Consider the following 23,818-nt stretch of genomic DNA (forward strand, 5'->3'; position numbering starts at 1 on the left):
CGTTTCCGGGTCCAATTCAAGGTGCTGGTTTTGACCTTTAAAGCCCTAAATGGTTTGGGCCCAGGGTGTTTGAGGGACCGCCTGCTCCCAAGGGTTGCTGCCCGCCTGATGAGGACATCTGAGGGGGCCCTGCTCCGGGTGCCGACAATGAGGGAGGCTAGGCTGTCGTGCGCTCGGGACAGGGCCTTCTCTGTTGCTGCTCCTAGACTCTGGAATGCTCTCCCAGTGGCCATTCGTTCCTCAGACTCCATCACAGCTTTTAGAAAGCTTGTAAAGACTTGGCTTTTTACCAAGGCTTTTACATAATTTTACTGCGGCTTCTGTGTGTTTTTATCTGTTGTATTGTTTTTATGGCTGTTTTTATATGTTTTTAGCTTGATGTTTTTTATTGCTTTTTTATTGTATGTTTTTAATTTTTGTAAACCGCCTTGGGGTTGTGTTTTTAACGAAAGGCGGTATAGAAATGTTAAATAAATAAATAAATAAATAAATAAAATTCCCTTTATCATTGGGTTCTCTGGCACAGGAGCTGTTAATAATGTTTTTTTCTGGTATAGAGCAGGATGTTCCATCTCCATCCAGATGTTCTTGGACTTCAACTCCCAAAATCCCCTACCAAAGTCCACTGGGGCTGGGGATTATGGGAGTTGAAGTCCAAAGGATTGTCCATCACTTTAATCAGCCTCCTCTGTTAGATCAAAACTGGAGGCAAGAACCAATTCCTCTCGAGTTCTTCTCTTGAGATCAAACTCCCTTCCCTCTTTTTTAACAGTATGCATGCTGGAAAATATTGAACTGTTCTATTTCTTTCCATCATCCAATATGACAGAATCTCCTTGGATTTTGATTATTTGTTTTGAACCAGAATATCGGCAACATCCCTTTCTCACTTTATAAAGTAGTCATACTCAAACAAAGTCCACCACCTGAAAAGCTCACTGTTTCACACCCTGTTTCTGATCACATGCAATTTGTATTCTTTTTTTGCTTCTCCCATACCTGATCACAAAATTCTGCATCCTCAGAGTGAGATGGCATGGAAAGGCCTATCAGGTAGGGATGAGCACGGAACCAGTTTGGAGGCACTTTATGGGCCTCTGAACCGGTTTGATTGGCCATTGGTTCCACCGGTACAAAGGAACAGGGGGCATAACTTTAAGGATGGGGGAGGGTGCACTTACCCCTCGTTCTGCATTTCCCCTGCTGGCGCTCCATTTGTAAAGTCCCCGTCAGGGCCACAGCCCCTGCCGCCCCGTGCCCTCTTTGGCTGGAAGTGACCAGAAGTGCTGTGTGTGTGTGCACGCACATTGCTCTTGCTTGCGCATACTTTGGGCACACGAGTGAGAATGACATGTGCATGCACAAGCCCATCGTGTGCACCCGGCACTTTTGGCCAAAGAAGGCATGGAGTCCCTGACGGGAACTTTACAAACGGGGCGCTAGCAGGGGGAAAGTGGAGGGAGGGGTAAGTGCACCTTCCCTTCCCTTAAAGCTAGGTTCCCCGGCTACGAACTGGCCCCTCCCAGTTCTATGCACATCCCTACTATCAGGTATTGCCATTGGGTACTTTTGGTGGTAGCTTTCCATCCTCTCAGAGTTTTATTGTATTTTAACTTTTGTAAACCACCTTGGGATGTCTTATGAGAGGTGATACAAAAATTGAGCAATAAATACATAAATAAAATATGATGCAGACTTCATCATCTCTGAGGCAGTGTGTGTGTGGGTGTCTGTGGAGGTCCCCCTCCCACTGCTGACCTTCCCGCCTTCAACAACGGCCCCATTAGACCATTCTTCAGCTCATTCGAGCCTTTCCCCCAGCGGGCATTTTAGAGGCCACCACACCTATGCAATGAGTCTCTGCATGACCTGGGCATGACCCAGACCATGCAGAGGCCCATTGTGCAGGCACGGTGATCTCCATAATGGCCACCGCACCAGGGGAAAGGCCTGAATGGGCCAAAGAATGGCCCACTGGTGCCATTTTTTAAGGTGGGAAGGTCAGCAGAGGGAGGGGGAACCTCAATGGACCTCCCTCCCGCTACTTCAGAGAACCACCTTGGAGGGGGTACATTTAAAATTTTTTTAAATTGTTCACAGACACCCCCCTGAATGAACCATGGGGGATTCAAGGGGGTGCTGGACTGAACTGGCCTGATCTGGTTTGGGTCCGGTTTGGATTCGAACTGGACCAGACCAGCCGGTTCCATGCATACCCCTTTTATGTGCTCTTCTGTGTGTTTGTATTTTGATCCCACTCGTTAGCTACACATCTGCACGTTGCCAGTTCTTCCCAAGGCACCCACTTAGTACTGGCTCCACCTCTGCAGCTGCCCACAATTGGCTCCAGCTCTCACTACCTTTGGCTCCACCCATCACCTGCCCTGCCTAATGCCTCCCTCCACAGTCCCAGGAACCACTAGCTGCCTCTGCCACTGCCATCTGAAGTGATGAAGATTCTCATCTGCACTTGAGGAGCAGACAACCTCTATTGGCTGGATGATCCAGAAGCCTGCATGTTACAGAGACTGAGCAATACATAGTTAGAAACAGCACCCATTTGAGGGGCAGAGTAATGCTCAGGTGCTGTTAGAAGTGACTGACAGTCTACTCATCACCACTAGTTAGGAGTCGTTTAAAGTGGCTTTGTTTTCATTATTTTCTCTTCCTTATTGGGTTGGGTAGTTTTAAACTCAAGAGGGGGGGATGTAGTTTAATGGGATCCTACCAAGAGAAGGGGCCAAAGGCTGTATAAGGAGTGGGAGTGTAAAACAAGCTGTGTATGTGCTTGCTCTTCTTTTCTGGAGACCTTCTGCAGTGCAAGCAAAGTTAAAACAAAGAATAAATATTATTATTATTAATTCGATTTCTATACTACCCTTCCAAATATGGCTCAGGGTAGTTTACACAGAGAAATAACAAACAAATAAGATGGATCCCTGTCCCAAAAGGGCTCACATTCTAAATAGAAACACAAGATAGACACCAGCAACAGTCACTGGAGGTACTGTGCTGGGGGTGGATAGGGCTAGTTACTCTCCCCCTGCTAAATAAAGAGAATCACCACTTTAAATTGTGCCTCTTGGCCAAGTTAGCAGGGATCAACCAAGTCCTCATATTATTACTTTTATTATTCCTTTCCAGTGTGGGTCCTGTGTAGGAGCAAAGTGGGCACAGCCCCACTAAAGATCTTCCCCTGCATCTGCCATGTTACTCACCTAACCAAAAGCTGCAGGCATCATTTTGAATTCAGTAACACTATCTGACCTGGCACAGAGCATCTGTGGCCCTAGTTCTCTGTCTCTTCCTCCCATCTTCATTTTGTTCTCCCCCCTCAGAGAGAGGGGGGAGATAGGGCCCCCTCAGCCCTATTTCGTTCTCCCTCGATGGCCGGCCTGGCCGCCACTTCTCCCTGCCCGGCAGCTGGCCAGCCTCGCCACCGCAACTTCTTCCCCCCTGCCTGGCTGCTAGCCAGCCTGTCCAGCAGTTTCTTTCCGCCTGTCCCCATCGCTATCCGGCAGCTGCTCGCGAACTCCTGCAAGAGCTGCCACACATGGGATTAACGACGGGTACGCCTGAGAGGGGTGTGTGTGCATCCTCTCTATTTCTCAAGACTCTACTGCTCCAAGACCTACAGTTTGTGTGGCTATGGTGGACTCCAGGCGCTGTGCCCTTGAGGACAACATTGTCTTGGTGTTCCATTTTTTGTGAAGCATGGTTGTAGTTTGTGCAAAATTAGGGCACTCAGTCTGCAAATTAATGGAGTTCAGAAAACGTAGGAGCCCAACCAAGCCCTCAGGAGGCATTGGATTTCTCTAGCATTTGCTGGGTGCTCTTCTCTTTTCCATTCCTTTTCTCTGTCTTTGAATTTCACCAGCAAATCTTAGAAACATTCAGAGATCTAGAAAATGGTGTGGGAAAGGGATGGGATATGGTGGACTGACACTTCCACTGGGGAGTTCTTTTCATAACAAACATCCACCTCCTTTCTTCCCCCTTGTTCTGAGACTTTAAAGAAAGTCTGTTGCTGGCTCTCTCATCTTTCTCTTATGCTCTCACCTCTCTAGACTGGTTAGAGGTTTAGCTTCCAAATAAAACATGGTATTTTAAGTGAAATTACTAATTGGACAATTTCAAACTTATCCTGTCTGAAATGTGTCTTTAATAAGAGAAATACTTGATTTTAATATTGTAAGTATTCTGAGATTATTGCCTTCTATTTATGAGCAACCTCAGGCACAGCTTGGAATCCAGGCAAGTCTCAAACAGTCAAGTAGCTACACCTTTCGCTATAGTCTTATACCAGTTTTTGTTTGCTGTTGGTTGGTTATTTTTTGTGTGTTGAGCTTTTTCTTTCTTTTTTCTTTTTTTGGTGAGTGAGTGGTAGTTGTATTGAAATGAGAGATCTTCAGCATAAATTATTTGGTCAGGTGGGTCTATGATCTATATGGCTTAATTGTCAAATCTGATTAAGTAAATGTTGAATAGAATTGCAGCCAATTCTATACAGTTTCCAAGTAAAGCATTAAGGAATTCATGGGGGCTTACTTCCAAGTAACTGTTGTGTGCAGCCTAAGGGCATATCCCAGAATTGTTTATATTGTGAGAGAGGGAGAAAAAAGGCTTGCATATTTTAAAAGTATGCATGTGCATATTTGTGAGAAGAAAAGAAATTAGTGGGAATGTGTGTGCTGGTGAGGACAAATAAAGGTAAAGTGTGCCGTAAAGTTGATTTTGACTCCTGGAGACCACAGAGCCCTGTGGTTTTCTTTGGTAGAATACAGGAGGGGTTTACCATTGCCGCCTCCCACACAGTATGAGATGATACTTTTCAGCATCTTCCTATATCGCTGCTGCCTGATATAGGTGTATACTAGTGGGGATTCAAACCGGCAACCTTCTGCTTGTGAGTCAAGCATTTCCCCTCTGCACTTTGTAGTATTTTCAAACATTGTGAAACTTGAAAATGCAGCGAAACTGCAAAAAATAGGTGCTCAAATATCTAACAAGTACACCCACTTCAGGTAGTTTTCTTAGCCTAGTCCTAAGGGCTGATATTGCAAGGAGGGGAAGAAATAGAGGGCTGATATTGCAAGGAGGGGAAGAAATAGAGGCCATACTGATAGAAAGGATGGAGCTGCTGAGGGGAAGATGAGGCATGGAGACTTTCGAGAGAATGAGGACATTGCTACTTTTCACACTGACACCTACCGTTAACCAGTCTAAGGCCATGGCTGCTTTACCTTCAGCCAACTGAGGGGTAAATTTAGCACTAAAGAGTTGAATAATTGGAGATTTTGGTTGAGACAAGTAAACAACTTTAGAGAAAATCATGTCCTGGTGATTGCCCTTCCACTTATTTTTAACTTGTCTCAGGGTTGGACCTGTCTACTCTTTGTTTACCCCTAGCTCCCCCCCTCCCTTCTCTGCCCCCCTCAGCCCCAACAGGAAGGAGCCGCCCCTGTTCCTATCAAGAACATTGTGTTCAAAATAACACGTAAAAAACGGTATCTGTAGTACTTACAGTAGTAATAGAAAGCTTTGCATTCCCTTTATGTCTTTTAAAACACCAGCTCGGTGATATATAATTAAAAGTCTTTGTGGCAGAAGAAACCTTCAGGTTTAAGTCCGCTAAGTACAGGCTTGTTGTGAAAGACTTTCTTGTGACACAGAAGGCAATACAAGTATGTTCTAATGCTGTAATTCAGTCGTAGATGCCATTACTTGGAAAGTGGTGGCTTTCTGTGTGACAGCTCGAAGATTGCACCGGCTTCTAATAAATACATCCAGTGCTGCCCTATAGCTTTTTAGTTATAGTATAGTTGGTGGGTTTTGAGACTGTTGACCTGTTATCTTTTTAATTGTTGTTTATGTTTTTATTTCAATTGTATATTCACTCTTTCTTATATATAATTTTTTGAGTTTTAGTAATTAACTCCATCCTTAAGATAGGGAGGCTTTTGGTGGTTTCAGTAATACACCCTACGGTATTGTGATATAAGTGGTATTATGTTTTTATAACTGTGTTATATGTTCTATTCTATGTCCTTGTTGTGCTGGTCATAGACTGTAATAAACCTTGAACTGAACTGAACAGTAGTAGATGGTTTCTTATAAATTCACCAGATTGTTTCTGGACTTTACCGGAAGCCACAAGCCACAAAATTGGTTGGAAGTGTGTCTTCCTCTTTTCCAAGTCTCTCTTCTCAACAAACAAACAAAAGAACAAGACGTCTCTCCTTGGCTCCAACTATCTTTGAATTCTCAGTGCAAAACAACACAATACCCCATCGTGTACATTTTGCCAGCAATGCTTTCTTTTTTACAGAATGCAGCCACAGAGGAAGCCATCTACTGTGGAAAACACGCATGGTTGTGGTGGGGGGGCTTTTTAATATTCTCCCTGGAAGTCTTTCACATGGGGCTTTTATTTATTCATCCATTCATTCATGAATTCATTTGTAAAATTTGTACACCAACCCAAATGTTAGTCTCTGGGCAGTTAACCATAACATAAAACAAGTTAAAACATACACAAAAATCTTAAAACAATGTAGGCAATCTAAAAATTAACAACAGATCAAAACTTTAAAATTTAAAAAGCTGAAAAAACTTGGCTGAAGAGGTGGGTTTTCAAGTGCTTTTTACTGAAATGGGTCTAGATAATCAGTTTCCTCCAAGACTGTCTGGAGCTGAGAGGCCACCACCCTCTCAATTACCTTGCCCAGCCATGGAAATTTGGAGACAGGCTTATAGTTGCTCAACACTGATTGATCTAGTGCAAGCTACTTTAGAACATATCTAATAATCACCCCCTTAAGACAAGGAGACATCCTGCCCCCCCCACCAGAGAAGCATTTATGATTTCTACCAGACCTCCTAAAACAGCCTCCCTACTAGATAGAACAAGCCATGCCAGACAAGAGCCAAGAGAACAAGTGGTAGGCCTCATCACTCCAAGCAGCTTGTCCACATCCTCAGGAGTCACAAACTGAAACAGATTCAGTCAAACCACATAAGAGTAGTTGCCAGACACCTCCAATTCAGACACCGCAATAATTGGGGAGTCTCCATCTAAGTCAGCCCGGATATGAAATATTTTGTCTGCAAAGAACTTATTTAAAACATCACAGCGGGTAACTGATGGCTCCAAATTTTGATTCAAGGAAAGTTGGGGGGGTGCATACTAGCCCCCTCACAACCCTGAACAACTCTGCTGGACATGAGCTTGCAGATGCAATACAGGCAGAAAAGAACCGCCACACATATTGCCTGAGCATATTTTAAAGCCCTTTAACTCTCATCTCCTCTGGAATGGAGGGTGTGCGTTCACATATCGGCCAGATTTACCCTGAAGTCCCTGCGAGTTATAGGGGAGCAGTTCACACATAATTCGGGTTTTTCACTGTGCGTTCGAGTGTAGCCCGATTTTTATCCGGGGTAAAAAAAAAATCACTATTTTTGTTGGGTTTGGGGGACAACTTCAAGTTTGCAGTAAAGCCTCCTAGTAAACCTGAGGCAAAGCCTGCTGTGTGTAAAAATCCGTTGGTGGATGCTGTTGATGGTGTTAAATATTGCTTCTCTAAGCTTTCTTTCCATAGGGGAAAAGTTGTGAGTATAAGTAGCCCCTCATTCATGTAAAGAGATGCTGGAGAACTATCAGATTGGTAACCCTCCACAGGCTACCGTTTGGATGGCTCTGAGGGAGCAATGAGAAGGCTAGGATTTCTTTTTCCTCATATCATTTCTCTTATAGGGTGAAAAGCAATTGGGAGTGTTTGATTTTTTAATCAGTAAATCCTCTGAGGCAGAAAGAGTTAAGAAGCTGCCCACACATACCCTGGGTGCTTGGTTACTGCTGCCAATTGCAGCTTCCATTACTGCATTTTTAAAAATTTGAAAATGTTGGAGAAAACACATGATTGTCATATGTTATTTGGCCATCGTAATGAAAATGCTTCAAATTCTAGCCTTCTCATTTTTCCATGAGAACCATCCATACAATTGGCATAGAAGTCTGTCAAACTGATAGTCCCCCACGATCTCCATGTGATTGAGTGTCCACAGTCACCCCCCCCCACACACACACACACTTTATGGTTTTGACAGGGTCTTTATCCAAATGCCACATTCAGATGAATATGACATCAAAATAATATGGACCTGATGCACTATTCTAAAAATAAAATTTATGTAAAAGGATTTTGACAGAAAACACAGCAATTTTTACTGTCAACAGGAAAGGTGCATTATCCTGTCTTGGGATAGTTATAATGAAAGGCGGTATATAAATTTAACAATAAAATAAATTAAAATTATAAATAAGTCACAAATGATTGACTTACTTGTCAATGATAACTGAAGTGTCTGCTTATATAAGCAGGAAATGTCTAAATTGACTATAAACAGCCACATGCCTGTCTATTTTTATTTACTAAAGATATTTTTGTTTCATTAAAAAAACCCCAAAAAAACAGAACCACCACCCTTTGCATTTTCTTAAGTGGTGTCAGTGTTTCTCATTTGGTTTTGATTCACTTTGCCTTGTTTAGATTTCTAGTTTGTACCAGGAAGACAATGGGCAAATTATACAGTCTTGGGTTGTGCAGGCTTATTTTGCAAACGACAAATGACTGGAAAAGATTTTCATTTTCATTTTAAATTAAAATGCAAACAATTTCATAAATACAGGAAAGCAAATCTTATGTCAGGTGAAATAAATGTAAATATTGATAAAACAACATATAGCAAATTACAAAACAAAAGAGGGCATCAAGCTGTGAAATATTAGGAGTTTTAAGATTAAATTAACACTGCAATTAAAACAACTTGCCCAGCAGCTGAATTCAAAAGTAATGTCATTTATTTTTAAGTATTCCTTTAAGAATACTAAGGAAAGGGAATTCCCTGAGAAACTGCGGAAGGGAATTCTAAGAGCTGTCATACACACAATGGGTACAAAGGAGATGCCACCCAAAACTGCCTCCTCCCTAGCACGTCATTACCACCCTGGCTATGATGTGGAATATTTTTCACCACATAGGTCAGATCCATCACACTATGAGTCTGTGTACCCCTCTCAATGTTCTTGATGGCCACTAGGAGGAGTGGGGTTTGCATGTTCTAGGCATCTTGCATCTCACTTTCAAGCATGTGGGAGAGATGCCAGCCTCCAATTGGCGAACATGTTGTACATATTCTGTAAATCTTTTGCTCTGGACTATTAGCTTGAGCATTGGAAAAACAAAAACTGAACTCTTGCAAAAGAGTGGTGGGCTTTGAAACCATATGGTATTTTTAAAAAATAAATAAATAATGGATTTGGACTACTTCTTACTTCCTTGTGATATGTTTTGTTTATCCCTCCCCGCTTTTATTGTGTGTTTGCCACCACTCGTTCAGATCTTTTTATGCAAGGAATTTCAGTGAATATTCAAAAACATTTCAGGGGTGCTGACCAGCCAGGCCTCTTGTCTGATCTGTGAAACTGTACTGCTAACCAACCCTCCCAGCTCAGCTGAAGGTTTCAGCATGTGGATGCACTGTGAGACTGCAAACCCTGCAGAGCAGAGTCAGGGGCTTTGGTAGTCGGGTAGGGGAGGTAGAGGGGGAGGGGGAGGGCCAAAGAAGGCTGAAAGGAGATAAAAGGAAAAGGAGTCCCGTGGGGAGACAGGCCAGGACAATAGCCAAGTGCAGGAATAGCTGAACCCAACAGGAGGCTGCCAAGATTCTATCTATCATATTCATATACTGCCTGATATAGACATCTCTAGGCGGTGTACACAATCTAAGTTACAATTCAAAAATAAAAACAAATGATTAAAACACTTTCACACAATAAAAACAATTAAAAACAATTCACAAAATGAAACAAAAATAATTTTACAGGATAAAAACAGTTTACCATTAATTTTAATTAAAAGCCTGTGAAAACAGGCCTTTTAAAAAGCAATTGGAGATCGAGAAGCTCTTATTTTGACAGGGAGTGCATTCCAAAGTCCTGGGGCAGCCACAGAGAAAGCCTAGCCCCAAGTCACCCCCCAGATGACCTGGTGGCAACCATAACCATATCTCCCAAGATGATCTTAATAGGTGGAAGGGTATTTATTTATTTATTTATTTACACTTACATCCCACTCTTCCTTTGAGGAGCTCAGAGTGGTGTACATGACCAAGAAGGCACTCTCTTAAATACCCTGGACACAAGCCATTCAGTGCTTTAAAGATAATGATCAGCACTTTGTATTTCGCTCGGAAACATATTGGCAGCCAGTGCAGTTCTTTCAAAACTGGTGTTATATGGTCCCTTTGTGTTGTCCCAGAGATCACCCCAGCTACCACATTCTGTACCAGTTGTAGTTTATGAACTATGTACAAAGGCAGCCCCACGTAGAGTGCATTACAGTAGTCAAGCCTGGAGGTCACCAGCATATGTACTACCATTTTAAAGACATTTTCCTCCAGAAATGGGCATAGCTTGATATATAAACCAAAACTGTTAAAATGTGCTCCTAGTCACTGCCTCAACCTGAGGAACCAGAGTTTTGGACACAGGAGCACTCCCAATGTACCTGATCTTTCAGGGGGAGTGTAACCACATCAAGAACAGGCAGACCTATACCATCTCTTGAGTCTTGACCCTCCACAATTAGTACCTCCATCTTATATGGATTCAATTTCAGTTTATCCTCTATCTAGCCCATTGCCGCCTCCAGGCAGGCATTTAGGGAAGTTATGCCATTTCCTGATGAAGTTGATAGGGAGAAATGATTTGGGTGTCATCAGCATATTGATAACTCCCTACAGCAAATCTCCTGATGATCTCTCCCAGCAGTTTCATGTAGATGTTAAAGAGCAATGGAGACAGTATGGAGTCTTGTGGAACGCCATATAGGAACTATCGCTTTGCAGAGCAACTGTCTCTAAGCGACACCATTTGGAATTGACCTGAGAGGTAGGAATGGAACTGCTGTAGAATAATGCCACCCAATCCCACCATGCACGCATAACGTATGCAGTCTCAGCTACTATGTCCGGTTACATCCGGACAACATTGGAACGGGGCAGCAGGGAGATACGCTGCTGCCCCGACGGGCTTTTAGGGAATTGTGCACCAGTGGGGGAAACACAGTGTGTATGTGGGGGGGGGAGTGCATCCTCCCCCACCCTTAAAACCACACAAACCTCACTGCTGAACCGGCCCCTGCCAGTTCCGTGCACATCCCTAAAGGATACCATGGTTGATGGTATCAAAAGCCAATGAGAGATCCAAAAGGATCAGCAGAGTTGCACTCTTTCTGTGAATACCTAATTGAAGATCATCCATCAGGTGAAACCAAGGCAGTCTGAACCCCACAACCTTGCCAAAAGCCAGTTTGAAATGGGTCTAGATAATCAGTTTCCTCAAGGACTGTCTGGAGCTTTTCAAGTCCGGTCTAATGATAGCCTCCTTAAGAAAAGGAGGTATCCTACCCTCCCTCAGAGAAGCATTTACGATATTTACCAGACTCTCTCTGACAACCTGTTAGTTAGATAAAATAAGCCAAGTTGGGCAAGGGTCAAGAGAGCAGGTGGTAGGACGCACAATCCAAAACAGCTTGTCCACATCCCCAGAAGTCACAAACTGAAAGTGATCCAGTCTGACCACATAAGAGGAGTTGCTGGATACCTCCATAATAGACTGCCCTAATTGTAGAATCCAGTTTGGCCTGAATACGAGATACTTTGTCCATGAAACAGGCCATTATAAGCATCACAGCTTTTCTTTTCTCCTTGGGCCTGGACACAGGTGTTCCTTGCTCAAAGGTTGGACAGGAAGTCTACCTGGCACAGAGAAAGGGAGACTAACTAAAGCTAGGGACCTAATACTTCACATTCTTTGTTGAAAAGCTGTATTTGCATATATTTAATAACAATAATAGTCATGGGGGCTTGAAGCTATATAGGAGTAGGAATGGCATAACTACCATAACTCCTGTAGGAACGGGATAACTACCTGGAATAAAAAGAACATTTGTTTGAAAGGCTGTGGCTGGTCAGGATCACTGAAGCAGAATGGATATGTTTGCCCTTCCCTTATAGATGTAACCTTGCCAAGGGGCAGCTAACATAGGGCTATAATAGATGAGCTGCCCAAAACTGCATTGGTGGCTTTCTGTCATGTGATAGTCTTCACTTGATAGCAATCTTATAGCTTGCTTTGCATATATAAGCAAAAGTAATATAACCACATGCTTAGTACTTCTGGCACGAGGTAAATATTACAATGTCCTATGCTAAGCATTTTAATGCATTCATTTATTTAAAAACAATATATACATTTTTTGTTTTTTGTTTTTACAAAAGAGTTTTCTTGTATTTAGGATCTATATTTAAAGGATCAGGATGCTTGTATTCAGAGTCAATATGGTAAATAGTATCTGTTCCTACTGAGAACTTTGCAAACCAGTAGGACAAAAACTAGAACTGGAATTAGAAGAAACAACACTACATGCACTTGTAGGGTGAACTGAAGCTTCGGCCATGGCAGGAACACCATTTCATGAATAGCAGCCAAGCTGAAAGTGACATCGGTGTACTTTTTCAGAGTCAACAAAGTCTTCCAAAGTGTTTATAGGAAAGATAGCAATAGGAGTCAACATTTTAAAACTGAGATTTGTTTGAAAGACAATAATAATAAAACTGTGGGGAATTCCCAGGAGAAGCCCAGCTTGTCAACCTGTGGGACTCTAAGCTAGGGGTCAGAAATTGGATCCAAAGCTTTCCCCCAAGAGACTTCCCCTTCTCAGTTGCTAACCTGGAAGTGGTAGAGAAAGTGGTATTTGTGGCAGATCACTCTAGAGTAGGGGTGTGCAAAACTAGTTCAAATCAAACTCAGTTTGATTGTAACTGGCCTGGTTCAACCGGTTTGAACTTGAACCAGACTGGCCCACATAAAAGGCAACTGGTCCAAGTCTGAACCGGACAGGGCCTGGTCCAATTCAGACCGGTTCAACCCAGTTCAATCTGGTTTGATGGCTATGCTTGTAAAGGGGAATGCAAAGGAGATGAGGGAAAGCTTTAAGAGTGTTGGGCAGCTGGTGGGGGAGGTGAGAGGGCACCTCATCTGCTTCAGTGGCACAGCTGCTCTAAGCTCCTCCGGGACTCCCCTGCCCCCAGCAGCACAGGTTCCATCATGGCTGCAGCACGATTCCAGATTCTGCAGAAGCGTGGAGGCCATTTGAGTGGACCTCCACACATGTGCAGAGGCCATTTGCATGCCCACACAAATTTGTGGTCCTCCTATTACTCTTCCACCTGTATTCCTCTCTGTTCTTCAGTTCATCTGTCTATCTTGTAAAGAACTTCATTTCCCTCTCTGCCCCCCCCCCAAATATATGTTTGTTGACGGTGTTTTAGAATAGAGAATGGAGGAGTTTTTCTACACTATTCTATAAATCACGCTGGTGTGCCTTCTGAAGTTACATACAAATTTAAAGACTTGGTTGAAACAAACCAGAGCATCCATTAATTAAAATACTAAAATATAGCATTACTGAAATGTTTCTATGTTTGCTTTAGTGAAATATCAGGGCCAAAGTACATACCACATGCAATTGCACATTTTTCCCTGACTTTTTGTTTACAAAAGAAAAGTGCACTCCTATCCACTCACACTTCCACGACTGTTCTAGAAGAAGGTACTATGAACAGCTGTTACAGAGTTTCCCTGGGTCCATAAAAAGCAACCTAAGTAGTTGAAACTATGTAGTTAAACTACTCTGATTAGTAGTCAACTACTCCAGTTTAACTACTTGGGTTTATAATTATTTTTTATCCATTAGTGAAAAATGATTATTTAAATAATTCACATTATTATACTGAAAATGCCACAGAAATACTGATAAAAATACCAGATTGATCACTAAGAATACAGGCATGTTTACAATTATCACCAGCAGAGGGTGTGGCAACCCCTTCTTTCATTCTTAACATCTAGTTCCTAGGAGCATCGTCAATAAGGCTCTCCACACGAGCAGTTTGGAGAGCCTGCAGGGGGTTTACGAGGAGAGTGGGCTTGACCCGCTCTCCCCGCACATGAGCATGCAGCTTGCCCTGGGTGGCCGGAATGGCTGCCCACATGATTACTGGCTCCATCACAGTATTACTGGCTCCATCACATGATTACTGGCTCCATCAGCCAGTAAGGGCAACCGGGATTAAGGGCCTCCTGGCTCCCACAAGTCTCAGAATGCCCTGCATGAGTGTGCGGGGCATTCTGAGGAGTCCCCTGATGCTGGGAGGCTTGTTCTAGCCTCCCAGTCGGGGGGGGGTGTCTCCTCATGAGTTGCTGCAGACCAGGTAAATCGGATTAGCAGAGCATTCACTCTGCTAAATTCATTTTGTGGGGAGGGTTTAAGAGGGCTTGATGCTGGAAAACCAGGCTGGGCTCCCTTAGCCCAGTTTCCACCACACATGAGTATAGGCTCAATTTGTAGCACTTCTTAGGGTCTGGCTCCAGCCAGACCATACTAGCAGTTCAGCCTAATCCAGGAAAGAATTATTGCACCAGAGAGGTGGGAAGGCCTGCCTGGAATATGCTGTTTACAGTCCTGTTTTGTCCACTTACAGAACTCAGATGTTCAGAAAAGAACATCTGAGTATGTACAAAGAATTGTATATAATGCCACACAAATCTGATACCACCTTTAATATAATGTTCTCATACAGATGCAAGTTCTTTACACTATACCATGTGGGAACAATCACAATGTGTCTGAAAAGCTAGGATTAGCTCCAAATCTGAGGTAAGTCTTGCAAGTTCAACTTTTGCCTGGGTAGAATATACATTGGCTGCATGGCTGAACGATAAGTGATATTTCCACTTCCATTTCCCAAAACACAGATGAGATTTTTACTTTTGTCCTTCAGAATCAGTGTAGTCTCTCTAATCACATATGCTCTTTAAATATATCCTGGCTTAGATAGAACTTGCATCTCCTGTCCTTCTGTCCGGTCTCTGAAAGTTCCCAGGTTTCCTGATCTTCTTTGCCTAAAGAACATAAAACATCAACATGAATTTGAAATTGAATAAATATATAGCTGGTCACAAGCTGTGTAGGCCTACAATATGAGGATGCATCCAACTGAGAAACATCCCTGATTATGCTTTACCTTTATTTGATTCTCAGTTTATTTGAATGCAGGGACTGAAAGCCTAGTGATGCCATTCTTTCTGGCATTCCTTGAACATATCAAATAATTTAGAACAGAACTTTATACCTGAGCAGTCTATTTTTAAGAGTCCAAAAAAATGTATTTGACAATCCTTGCTATGCTTTACAATGTGGTGTACTTACGTTGATCACATTGAATATGACAGAAATTTGTTGCTTCTCGCCAGTCTGAAAATCTAAGTCTAAAATTAGCATTGATTAGATAGAGTCTTGCAGTCCCTCAACCCAAAGAGTCATTTAGCTGGAACAAGAAGAGGGAGGGCCAAGCCTATGCAGAGATCTCTAGGCTCCAATGTGAGCTGATTACATTATTGACCATTTCCTAGGAGAGTCTCTGCATAGGCATGCAAATCTGGCCCTCTTCGATTCTTGTTTTCCTGCTAGGGCAATTCATTCTGCCTAGCCAAATCAGGAGTGGTGTCAGGTTGCTGGAGGCCCTGGGGTAAAGTCCAGCATTGGTCCTCCATGCCACTCCACCCCCACTGCCCTCCCTGCCATCCTAATCTCTTGCACATCTCCCCTACTCCAGCTTACCTGAATAAGAAGGGAGGGCAGCTGCTGGTGGTGACAGGCTAGTGAGCAGGCAGAGAGCTAACTGTTCCCTCCCATTCTCTCCCTTGCTTAGTGGGGGTGGGTGGTATGTAGGGTGTTTGTAGTAGCCCCCCTTCATCCTTGCAGCATGGGAGGAGGAGGAGCTTCCCCCCCCAAAAAAAAATTAGCCAAGGGGAGAAGTCACAACTAAGTCTCTTGGGAGTGGCTCCTCTTTCTCCTCCCTCTCAGCAAACAGGCCTTCCTTCCAGAGTCCCCTGTATTATTGAGGGAACTCTGGGAGGAAGTCACTTTGTCAGTGGGGATGCAGGGTAGAAGAGACAGAAGTGCTGTCAGTCTCTCATGGCACCACTGTCTTCTCCCACTCATTCCTCATGTACAAATGGTATGGACGTGTTACCTTTGCAGATGAGGAGGCAGGTGAGAAAAGATAGTGGAGCTGTGAGAGACTTGCAGAGAAGGGTACACAACCGTTTTCTGGAGGCACCCATATGGACCCTCAATCGGGGTCCAAATGGGCTGATCCTTGATGCCAGCCCTGACAGAGAGAAACAGAGAGTCAGTGTGGCTCCTCCTTCCCTGTACGTCGTTCTCTTTCTTTGCCTTCAGAGTTCTCAGCAAGCACAGGCTTTGCTTATTTGGTGGGATTTTGTCCATTTAACCACCATTAAAAATAAATAAAGGTCTAGTACCTAAAAGAGATGAAAAGGGTGTTGCTGAAGACGCAGTATATGATCGGGTTGATGGCACTGTTCAAAACTGGAAGATTCTGAATAATCACAGCTGCATAGAAGCGTTCTTTGGTTTCTGGGAGGACGCTGAAGTTGTCCAGGATATCAAAGAGAAAATAAGGACTCCAGCAGAGCACAAATGCTGCAAGAAATCAAGAAAGCCATTTGAAATGTGTTCAGGTTTAATGGGATGAGTAATGTTGGCAGAACTGAGCAAAATCCATTTGGATGCTCTTGCAAGAATCGCCCCCTGCTTTCCTCATAAAAGAGGAATTGTCATTTAATCTTAAGAAGTTGACAAAACCTTTTGCAGACGAACACTATGCTGAGTTAGATGAGCCTAAGCCTCTTGATTTCAGTGGATTTTGGCGTACCTAACTTTGCATTAGGATCCAGCTCTTGGTGCACAACAACAAATTAATTTCTACAAATATACAAAGCTTTTTAAAAAATGGGTGACCTGTTTTAACTGAAGCAGCCTCTTCTTTTCATGGGTGTTAGTTATTAAATACTTTGCCTTCTAAACTGAAAACCTCAAAGGAATTCCTACATCTGCTTATGAACCTAGCTAGAAGGACTTAAGCTTTGCACTTTACACAGTCCAACTGTGGAAAATGCTCCAAGGCATATTGGCAAAGGAGCAGGGATAGTAAATGAACAGTCTAGCCATTTTTGTGCATCCTATTTGTGAGGGGAAACTTTAAGAAGAAAATGTATGGTGCACAACCCTGTTATATCAATTTACCAATCCCTCTAGACTAATCAGAACAAACAGGCTATGCCTCAACTGCAATATAATCTCATTAAACTCAAAAGCATAGTAAATTAAATCATGATCAAATGCCTGAAAATGCATTTTAATGTGTCCTCTGCATTAGCAGCCGGGCTAATCAAATCAATCTAAATTCCAACACCTAAGCCAGGGAGTCCAACTCTGCCTTTGAGTGCCTCCACAGCAAATACTAAAATTTAAATAAGAGAAAAAGAAAGTAAAGAATTTGACTGGCAGGGGGTATTACTTACTTCTCGCTACCTGGGAATAGGCAGGTAAGAACATACATAAGAGCCCTGCTGGATCAGGCCCAAAGTCTAACTAGTCCAGCATCCTGTTTCACACAGTGGCCCACCAGATACCTCTGAGAAGCCCACAGGCAAGAGATGGGCATGCTGTTGCTCCTGTGCAACTGGAATCCAGAGGCATCCCACCTCTAAACCTGGTAGTAGCATATAACCATTAAGTCTAGTAGCCATTGATAGACCTGGCCTCATTAATTTGTCTAAGCCCCTTATGAAGCCACCCATAAGATAAAGATAAGATAAAAGGGGGAAAGGGGCAGGATAAAGCTTATAAGAACTGTGAGGGGGAATCTTCCATGAAACACCTATTCAAAACTAAAAATTAATTTTCTGAGGCCTAAATGCAACATACAACTACTACATTGCAGATACTGGCAGAACAGAGGAACGGAGTACTGTCTGTTCTGACCTTACCTGAAAATAGGAGGCATCAAAATCTTTCTTTGTCAACTGCCCTTGGTGAAATAGAGGAAGGAAGGTGAAGAAAACAAAGACCTAGGCCACAGTACCATTAAGAAATATGGTTGCAAGGACTGGAGAATCAGGAGCTGCTGTAGAAGCAGCAGCAGGTATAGTGGAATGGTGACACCTGCAGGTATTAAATAACACTTCAATACTATTCTGATTTTGACCCAGAGCATGTACACAGGAGCCTGCTATTGGCTTAAGCATGCTCACACCTAACCATTCTATTCTATGCTATACTCTTGTAAAAACCTTTGGATTGATAGTTTTGGAATGTGGATCAACTTGATTAGAATGTTGAGTTGAACAGTTGGGTCCTATTCATGTTTCTCCCAAGGGATTCCATGGAACATGCCCTTGTAAGAGGATTTCAGCCTATGGCTCTGACCAACTTTTTATTGGGCTTGTTTTCAAAAGAGTAATTGATTATCTGATTTAAAAAAGCATCTCACAATAGTTAAAATTTTAAAATATTTTAATTAGGATGGAGACATGTATTTACTATGGAAAACTGACATAAAAAGCATCCTCCAATAGTTAAAATCTAATTAAACACTTTTAATTAAACTCTAAACTCTATTTAATTAAGATGGAGACATGTAGTTACTCTTGAAAATAACGGTAATATAGTGCCTGAATACTGATGTATACAGATGGTTTACAAAAGTGCTATTGGCATCACAGCATCCATCTCTAATGAAAAACTCATTTGAAATCTGCTATTTAATTTCTCTATTTATATATGTCCTAGTTAAGCAAATGCTTTCAATATGTGTGGTCACTGGTTTAAGAAGGCTTCACCTGTAACCTAGGAGTAACATACATTGAGAAAGATTTTCTTAATATGGAACTGTAGAATGGAAATGCAACCATTATGTGGCTGTTTTGCTGTAATCCAGACTAACTGTGTGAAGCACATTGTTGTAAGTGATTGGTGATTTGTAAAACTGCATCTGTAGAATCTGTTCCTGATCATTCTTTGCACTTGTTGCTGTGGTTAAACAGCATTCTTCCATAATAAACCTGGTAAGTGTTAATAAAATTCAGATTATTTTACCAAATTGTCTTAATTTTGGCATGGATCATCAAGGTGTAAAACACCATATTATGGATGTTATCAATATGCTGATGGCACCCAAATCTTTCTCCATGTCAGCCTCATTGGGAGAAGGCATAACCTCCTAAATGCATGTCTGGAGGTGGTGATGGGCTGGATGAGGGAAGGCTGAATCTAGATAAGATGGTACTTGTTGTGCAGGGTCAGAACTCGGAAGACAATTTTGATCTGCTGATTCTGGGTGGAGTCACGCTCACTCGGAAGGAACAGGTACAGAGTCTGGGGGTACCGCTGGATCTGAACCTCTCCCTGGTGTCCCAGGTTGAGGCAGTGGCCAAAGGTCCTTTCTATCAGCTTTAGCTGATATGGCAGCTGTGTCTGTTTCTTGAGAAGAACAACCTCAGAACGGTGGTATATATGCTGGTAACCTTCAGGCTGGACTACTGCAATGTAGGACTCTCTTTGTACATAGTCCATAAACTGCAGTTGGTACAGAATGCAGCAGCAAGGTTGGTCTCCGGGTCATTTTGGAGAGACCATATTACTCCTTTGTTGAAAGAGCTACTCTGGCTGCTGCTATGTTTCCAGGCAAAATACAAGGTGCTGGTTATTACCTATAAAGCCCTTAACAGCTTAGGCCCTGGGTATTTAAGAGAACATCTTTTTTGCCATGAGCCCCATCGCCTGTTGAGATCATCTGGAGAGGTTCGTCTACAGTTGCCACCAGCTCGTCTGTGGACTACTTGGAAGCGGGCCTTCTCTGCTGCTGCCCCTGGGCTTTGGAATGCACTCCCTGTTGAACTAAGAGCCTCCCCATCTCTGGCAACTTTTTAAAAGGCACTGAAGACATATTTGCTCACCCAGACTTTTAATTAGATTTATAGTTTTAATACTTTTAATGTTGGATTTTATATTATTTTAATGTTTAAATGATTTTAATTGTAAACCACCCAGAGATGCAAGTTTTGGGCAGTATAAAAATGTGTTAAACAAACATTATGACCAAATTTCAGATAGGTCGTTTGAGAAATTGATGAAATACAGCATTTAAAATATTCAACTGCTCCTTTAACCTGCTCTTTTTTTTTTTTTTTTGCTTCTCTCTTTAACTTTTTTTTTGGGGGGGGGGCTTGTTGCATCCTCTCTTTTGCCCACCCTTTCTTCAATTTTTTTGTTGTCCCCTTAGGTGTCACTAAAATATTCAAGGGAATAGCAGAGGACTTGACCTCCTGTTTTCTTTAAAAATCTGATGTGTGTATTTATCATATTATTAGCTTTTCAAAAGTCAAAACAAGGCAATATGTATTTTAGTGCTGGCCGATTTCACAGCTGATGCTCAGTACCCAATCTGAATGGATTCTTCTGGGCAAACCCTTTTCCCTTGACAAATATGGCTACCACAAAACCTTATGATTGCTATGTGGCTTTATGTTGGGCTGATTCAGACTACCCCAATGAATCACATGGAGAGGAGTTTCAGCACATAGGAAAGAACATAGAGAGTTTCATTATACCATATCAGACTATTGGTCCATCTAGCCCAGTACTGTCTATACTGACTGACAACATCTCTCCAAGGTTTCAGGCAGGAACTTTTCCCAGCCCTACCTGGAGATGCCAGGGCCATTCCCAGACGTCAATTTTACTTTGCTTTTCCATAGAAAGGCAGGTGCGTATTCACATATCCTCCAGATGTACGTCAAAGTCCCTGTGATATATCGGGGAGCACTCCATACACAATTCAGGTTTTTCATTGCTCATTAGAGTTTAGCCCGATTTATGTCCAGGGTAAAACAATCCACTTTTGGTTGGGCAAATGTAAGGCTCCAAGGGGGAGGAGGTGTGTTCCTGGCCTTTCTTGAACTCAGAATTACAGTATGGGAACAGACAAGGTCAGCCTCAGACTAGGCCAGGGCAGGAGGTTACTTCATCACCTCAGCTGCCTTCCTGGCTTGTTGCATCTAGCCAGTTCCCTCTCCAGGGGAACTTCTGACTCCCATGCTCAAGAGCAGCCCTCATCATCAGCTTCCTTGGCTTTAAATGCCCCAGTACAGAGCTGACAGGGCTTCAAGCCTTCTCCAAGCCCTGCCCCCTCCCTGGTCTCACTTCCTGCTACCCCCAACATGGCTGCCCCACTGGAGCTGTTCCCTGCAGCTCTCCCTGCCTCGCCTGTACAACCCCACCAGATCCCGACCAGCCTGGAACCATTTCACCCCTGCTCCCTTCAGGGGAATGCAGACGCCCCAAAAGAGGGATGCCGCGCTCCCTGCTGGACTCCATAGGGCCACACAGGCAACCAGCTAAGGCGGCATCCTGATAGCAAATTCAAAATATCCGATATGCCCCTTAACTCGCAGTATTTTATTTTATTATTATTTTTTACATTTTATATCCCGCTCTTCCTCCAAGGAGCCCAGAGTCTTCATACTTAAGTTTCTCCTCACAACAACCCTGTGAAGTAGGTTAGGCTGAGAGAGAAGTGACTGGCCCAGAGTCACCCAGCAAGTCTCATGGCTGAATGGGGATTTGAACTCGGGTCTCCCCGGTCCTACATAGTCCAGCACTCTAACCACTATACCACATTGGCTCGAAATATCCCATATGCCCCATAACTCGCAGTATTTATGGCAACACCCCTCTTATTCCCACGGTAAAGCTTGCTGACTGGGAAAGCTTCCTCCAGTGGTTATTGCTGGTATCTACCTTATGGTTCCTTTTTTTATTGTGAGCCCTTTTAGGACAGGGAGCCATCTTTTTATTATTTATTTAATTTTCTGTGTAAAGTGCATTGAAAACTTTTCATGGAAAACAGTATATAAATATTTCTAGTAGCAGGTGGGGTGGTGACCTGTTCTTCTGCTTATCTGCACTCCTGTTTATATTGTTTTAAGCTGGTTCCCCTGGGTGAGTGTATCGATGCTTCTCTTGGACATTTATATGACTTTGAAATTGTGTTTGGCCACTCATCCTAGGCAATTGCCCTTTGTTATTAGCTGGTTTTTAATCTGCTGCTTGTTGTCTGCTAATTTTCTAATAATTGTTTCTGTTGTTTCTATGAACTTATTAAAAACAGCCCCGAGTGAGATGTCTTGGTGGATAAGTTTCAAAGAAAGTTTTAAAATAAATATTCACATGCAGTTTGAAACATGCTGGCAGGGGGACAACTGTCTTTTCTCAATGGTGCCCCTTTGATAAAACAATTTTGTTACTGCACAGATGGCTTTAAAAGCAGCAGAAATTTCAGGATCCTGGAAACGCAGAAAGAAATGACCTGACTCCACAGAGAAAGACGCATCCTTTTTATCATTTTGGAAAATAAACTATAGATCGGATAGGGCTTGATTGTGTTGATGATAAGAGAATCTGTGAGCATGTTGCCATGGAGAGATGTTTTTTATTGCTGCAGGAGTGGGCATCAGCTGTGTGAATAAATGACTCATCTACAGCACACCGGGCCACACAAAATTAACTCCATGATGTTACCTTATTGTGTCTCAATTGAGGGTCAGTAGTGGCATCTTTCCATGGTTTGCATTTCTGTTTCTATGCATTTTAAGTGCAAAAGGACATCTGCAAAGGGTGAAATCTGGTCATAGAATCAGTAGGTAAGGTGATAACATTATTTCTGAATTTTCCTGCTCCGGAGAGCAGGTAGCAGGATAGACAAAACTAGATGTCGGGGAGAAGACTGCCAGCCTAGTCCTCCTTCTCATATTCTAGTTTTGTACATGCAAGACTTTTTTAAAAAAAATAGAGGGACATTTAGTTGTGTTATCCTCTCTCTGTAGGTTGAATGGGTCCAAGAGCAGTTTTATTATTATTATTATTAATAATAATAATAATAATAATTATATTTATTTATTTATTTGATTTATATACCGCCCTTCCAAAATGGCTCAGGGCGGTTTACAATTAAAGCATCTCATCCGTATAGGATCTCATCCTATAGCATCTCATCCTATAGCATCTTTTAGCATTTCATCTGTATGGATGAAATGGACCTCAGTTTCTACACTGGGAGATCCCAACTTCCCAAGGTGGTGTAATTTCTGTTCTCCTTATGGTGAATATAATTGCTACTCTTCTGTTTCACATTACTGTTTCTATTTCCAGTAGTAGAGATAATCCTTGGAAAATGAAATCCATAGTTTTTAATGCCACCTTGAACTGTGGATATGCACAAAATAGATTTTGCATTTTGTTTCGAGCTCAAAATAAAATGCAGATGGCCAAAACGTTTTGTCAAAACAGTGGTCAACCTGGTTGTTTAGAGAATAAAACTTGAAACGTTGCAAGGGATTCAGCCATGGGGAACAATGGGGAAACTCAAAACACCCCATTGTTCCCCATGGGTAGCTCCTAAGGACACCAAAGTGAGTTGAGTGGTAGGGCATGATGGGTACTACCTTCCAACCCAACCCACAAAAGAAATGGGCAATCAGACAATTTTTAATATTTTTTTAACCTTTTCCCCAAACCCACATAGAATGGGAAGCCAGTGCCAGAAAACCAATCCGCAAGGGAAAAACAGGCCTCCAAAACAGCGCTTGAAACACTGAAACATTTCAAATTGAAACAGGATTGTTTGATTCTGAGCTCAAAACAGGCCCTTTATTTAAAGGGTGTTTTATTTATTTAAAGCTCGAGACACTCAAAACAGCCCACTTTGAGTTGAAACAATTTGTCATTGAAACATTCTGCACATCCCTAATAAGTGTGAAAGA

General features: G+C 42.5%; 1 protein-coding gene across 4 annotated transcripts in view; it reads right to left on the reverse strand.

The window, feature by feature from the left end:
* Nucleotides 1-12,278: 12,278 nt before the first annotated feature.
* NPSR1 (neuropeptide S receptor 1) overlaps nt 12,279-23,818 on the reverse strand; it is a 166,076-nt gene continuing 154,536 nt past the window's right edge. For 3 of the 4 annotated variants that reach the window (XM_053265534.1, XM_053265537.1, XM_053265536.1), the window contains 3 exons: nt 16,457-16,637; nt 16,165-16,302; nt 12,279-15,031 (listed from right to left, as the gene is read on the reverse strand). In XM_053265534.1, coding sequence (XP_053121509.1) covers nt 14,944-15,031; nt 16,165-16,302; nt 16,457-16,637 — 407 coding nt within the window. In that variant the 3' untranslated portion in view covers nt 12,279-14,943. The remainder of the gene's footprint in view (nt 15,032-16,164; nt 16,303-16,456; nt 16,638-23,818) is intronic. The other variant, XM_053265535.1, reaches the window with a different exon arrangement.

This window comes from Hemicordylus capensis, chromosome 6 (genome assembly GCF_027244095.1).
Source record: "Hemicordylus capensis ecotype Gifberg chromosome 6, rHemCap1.1.pri, whole genome shotgun sequence".
NCBI classification, from domain to species: Eukaryota; Metazoa; Chordata; class Lepidosauria; order Squamata; family Cordylidae; genus Hemicordylus; species Hemicordylus capensis.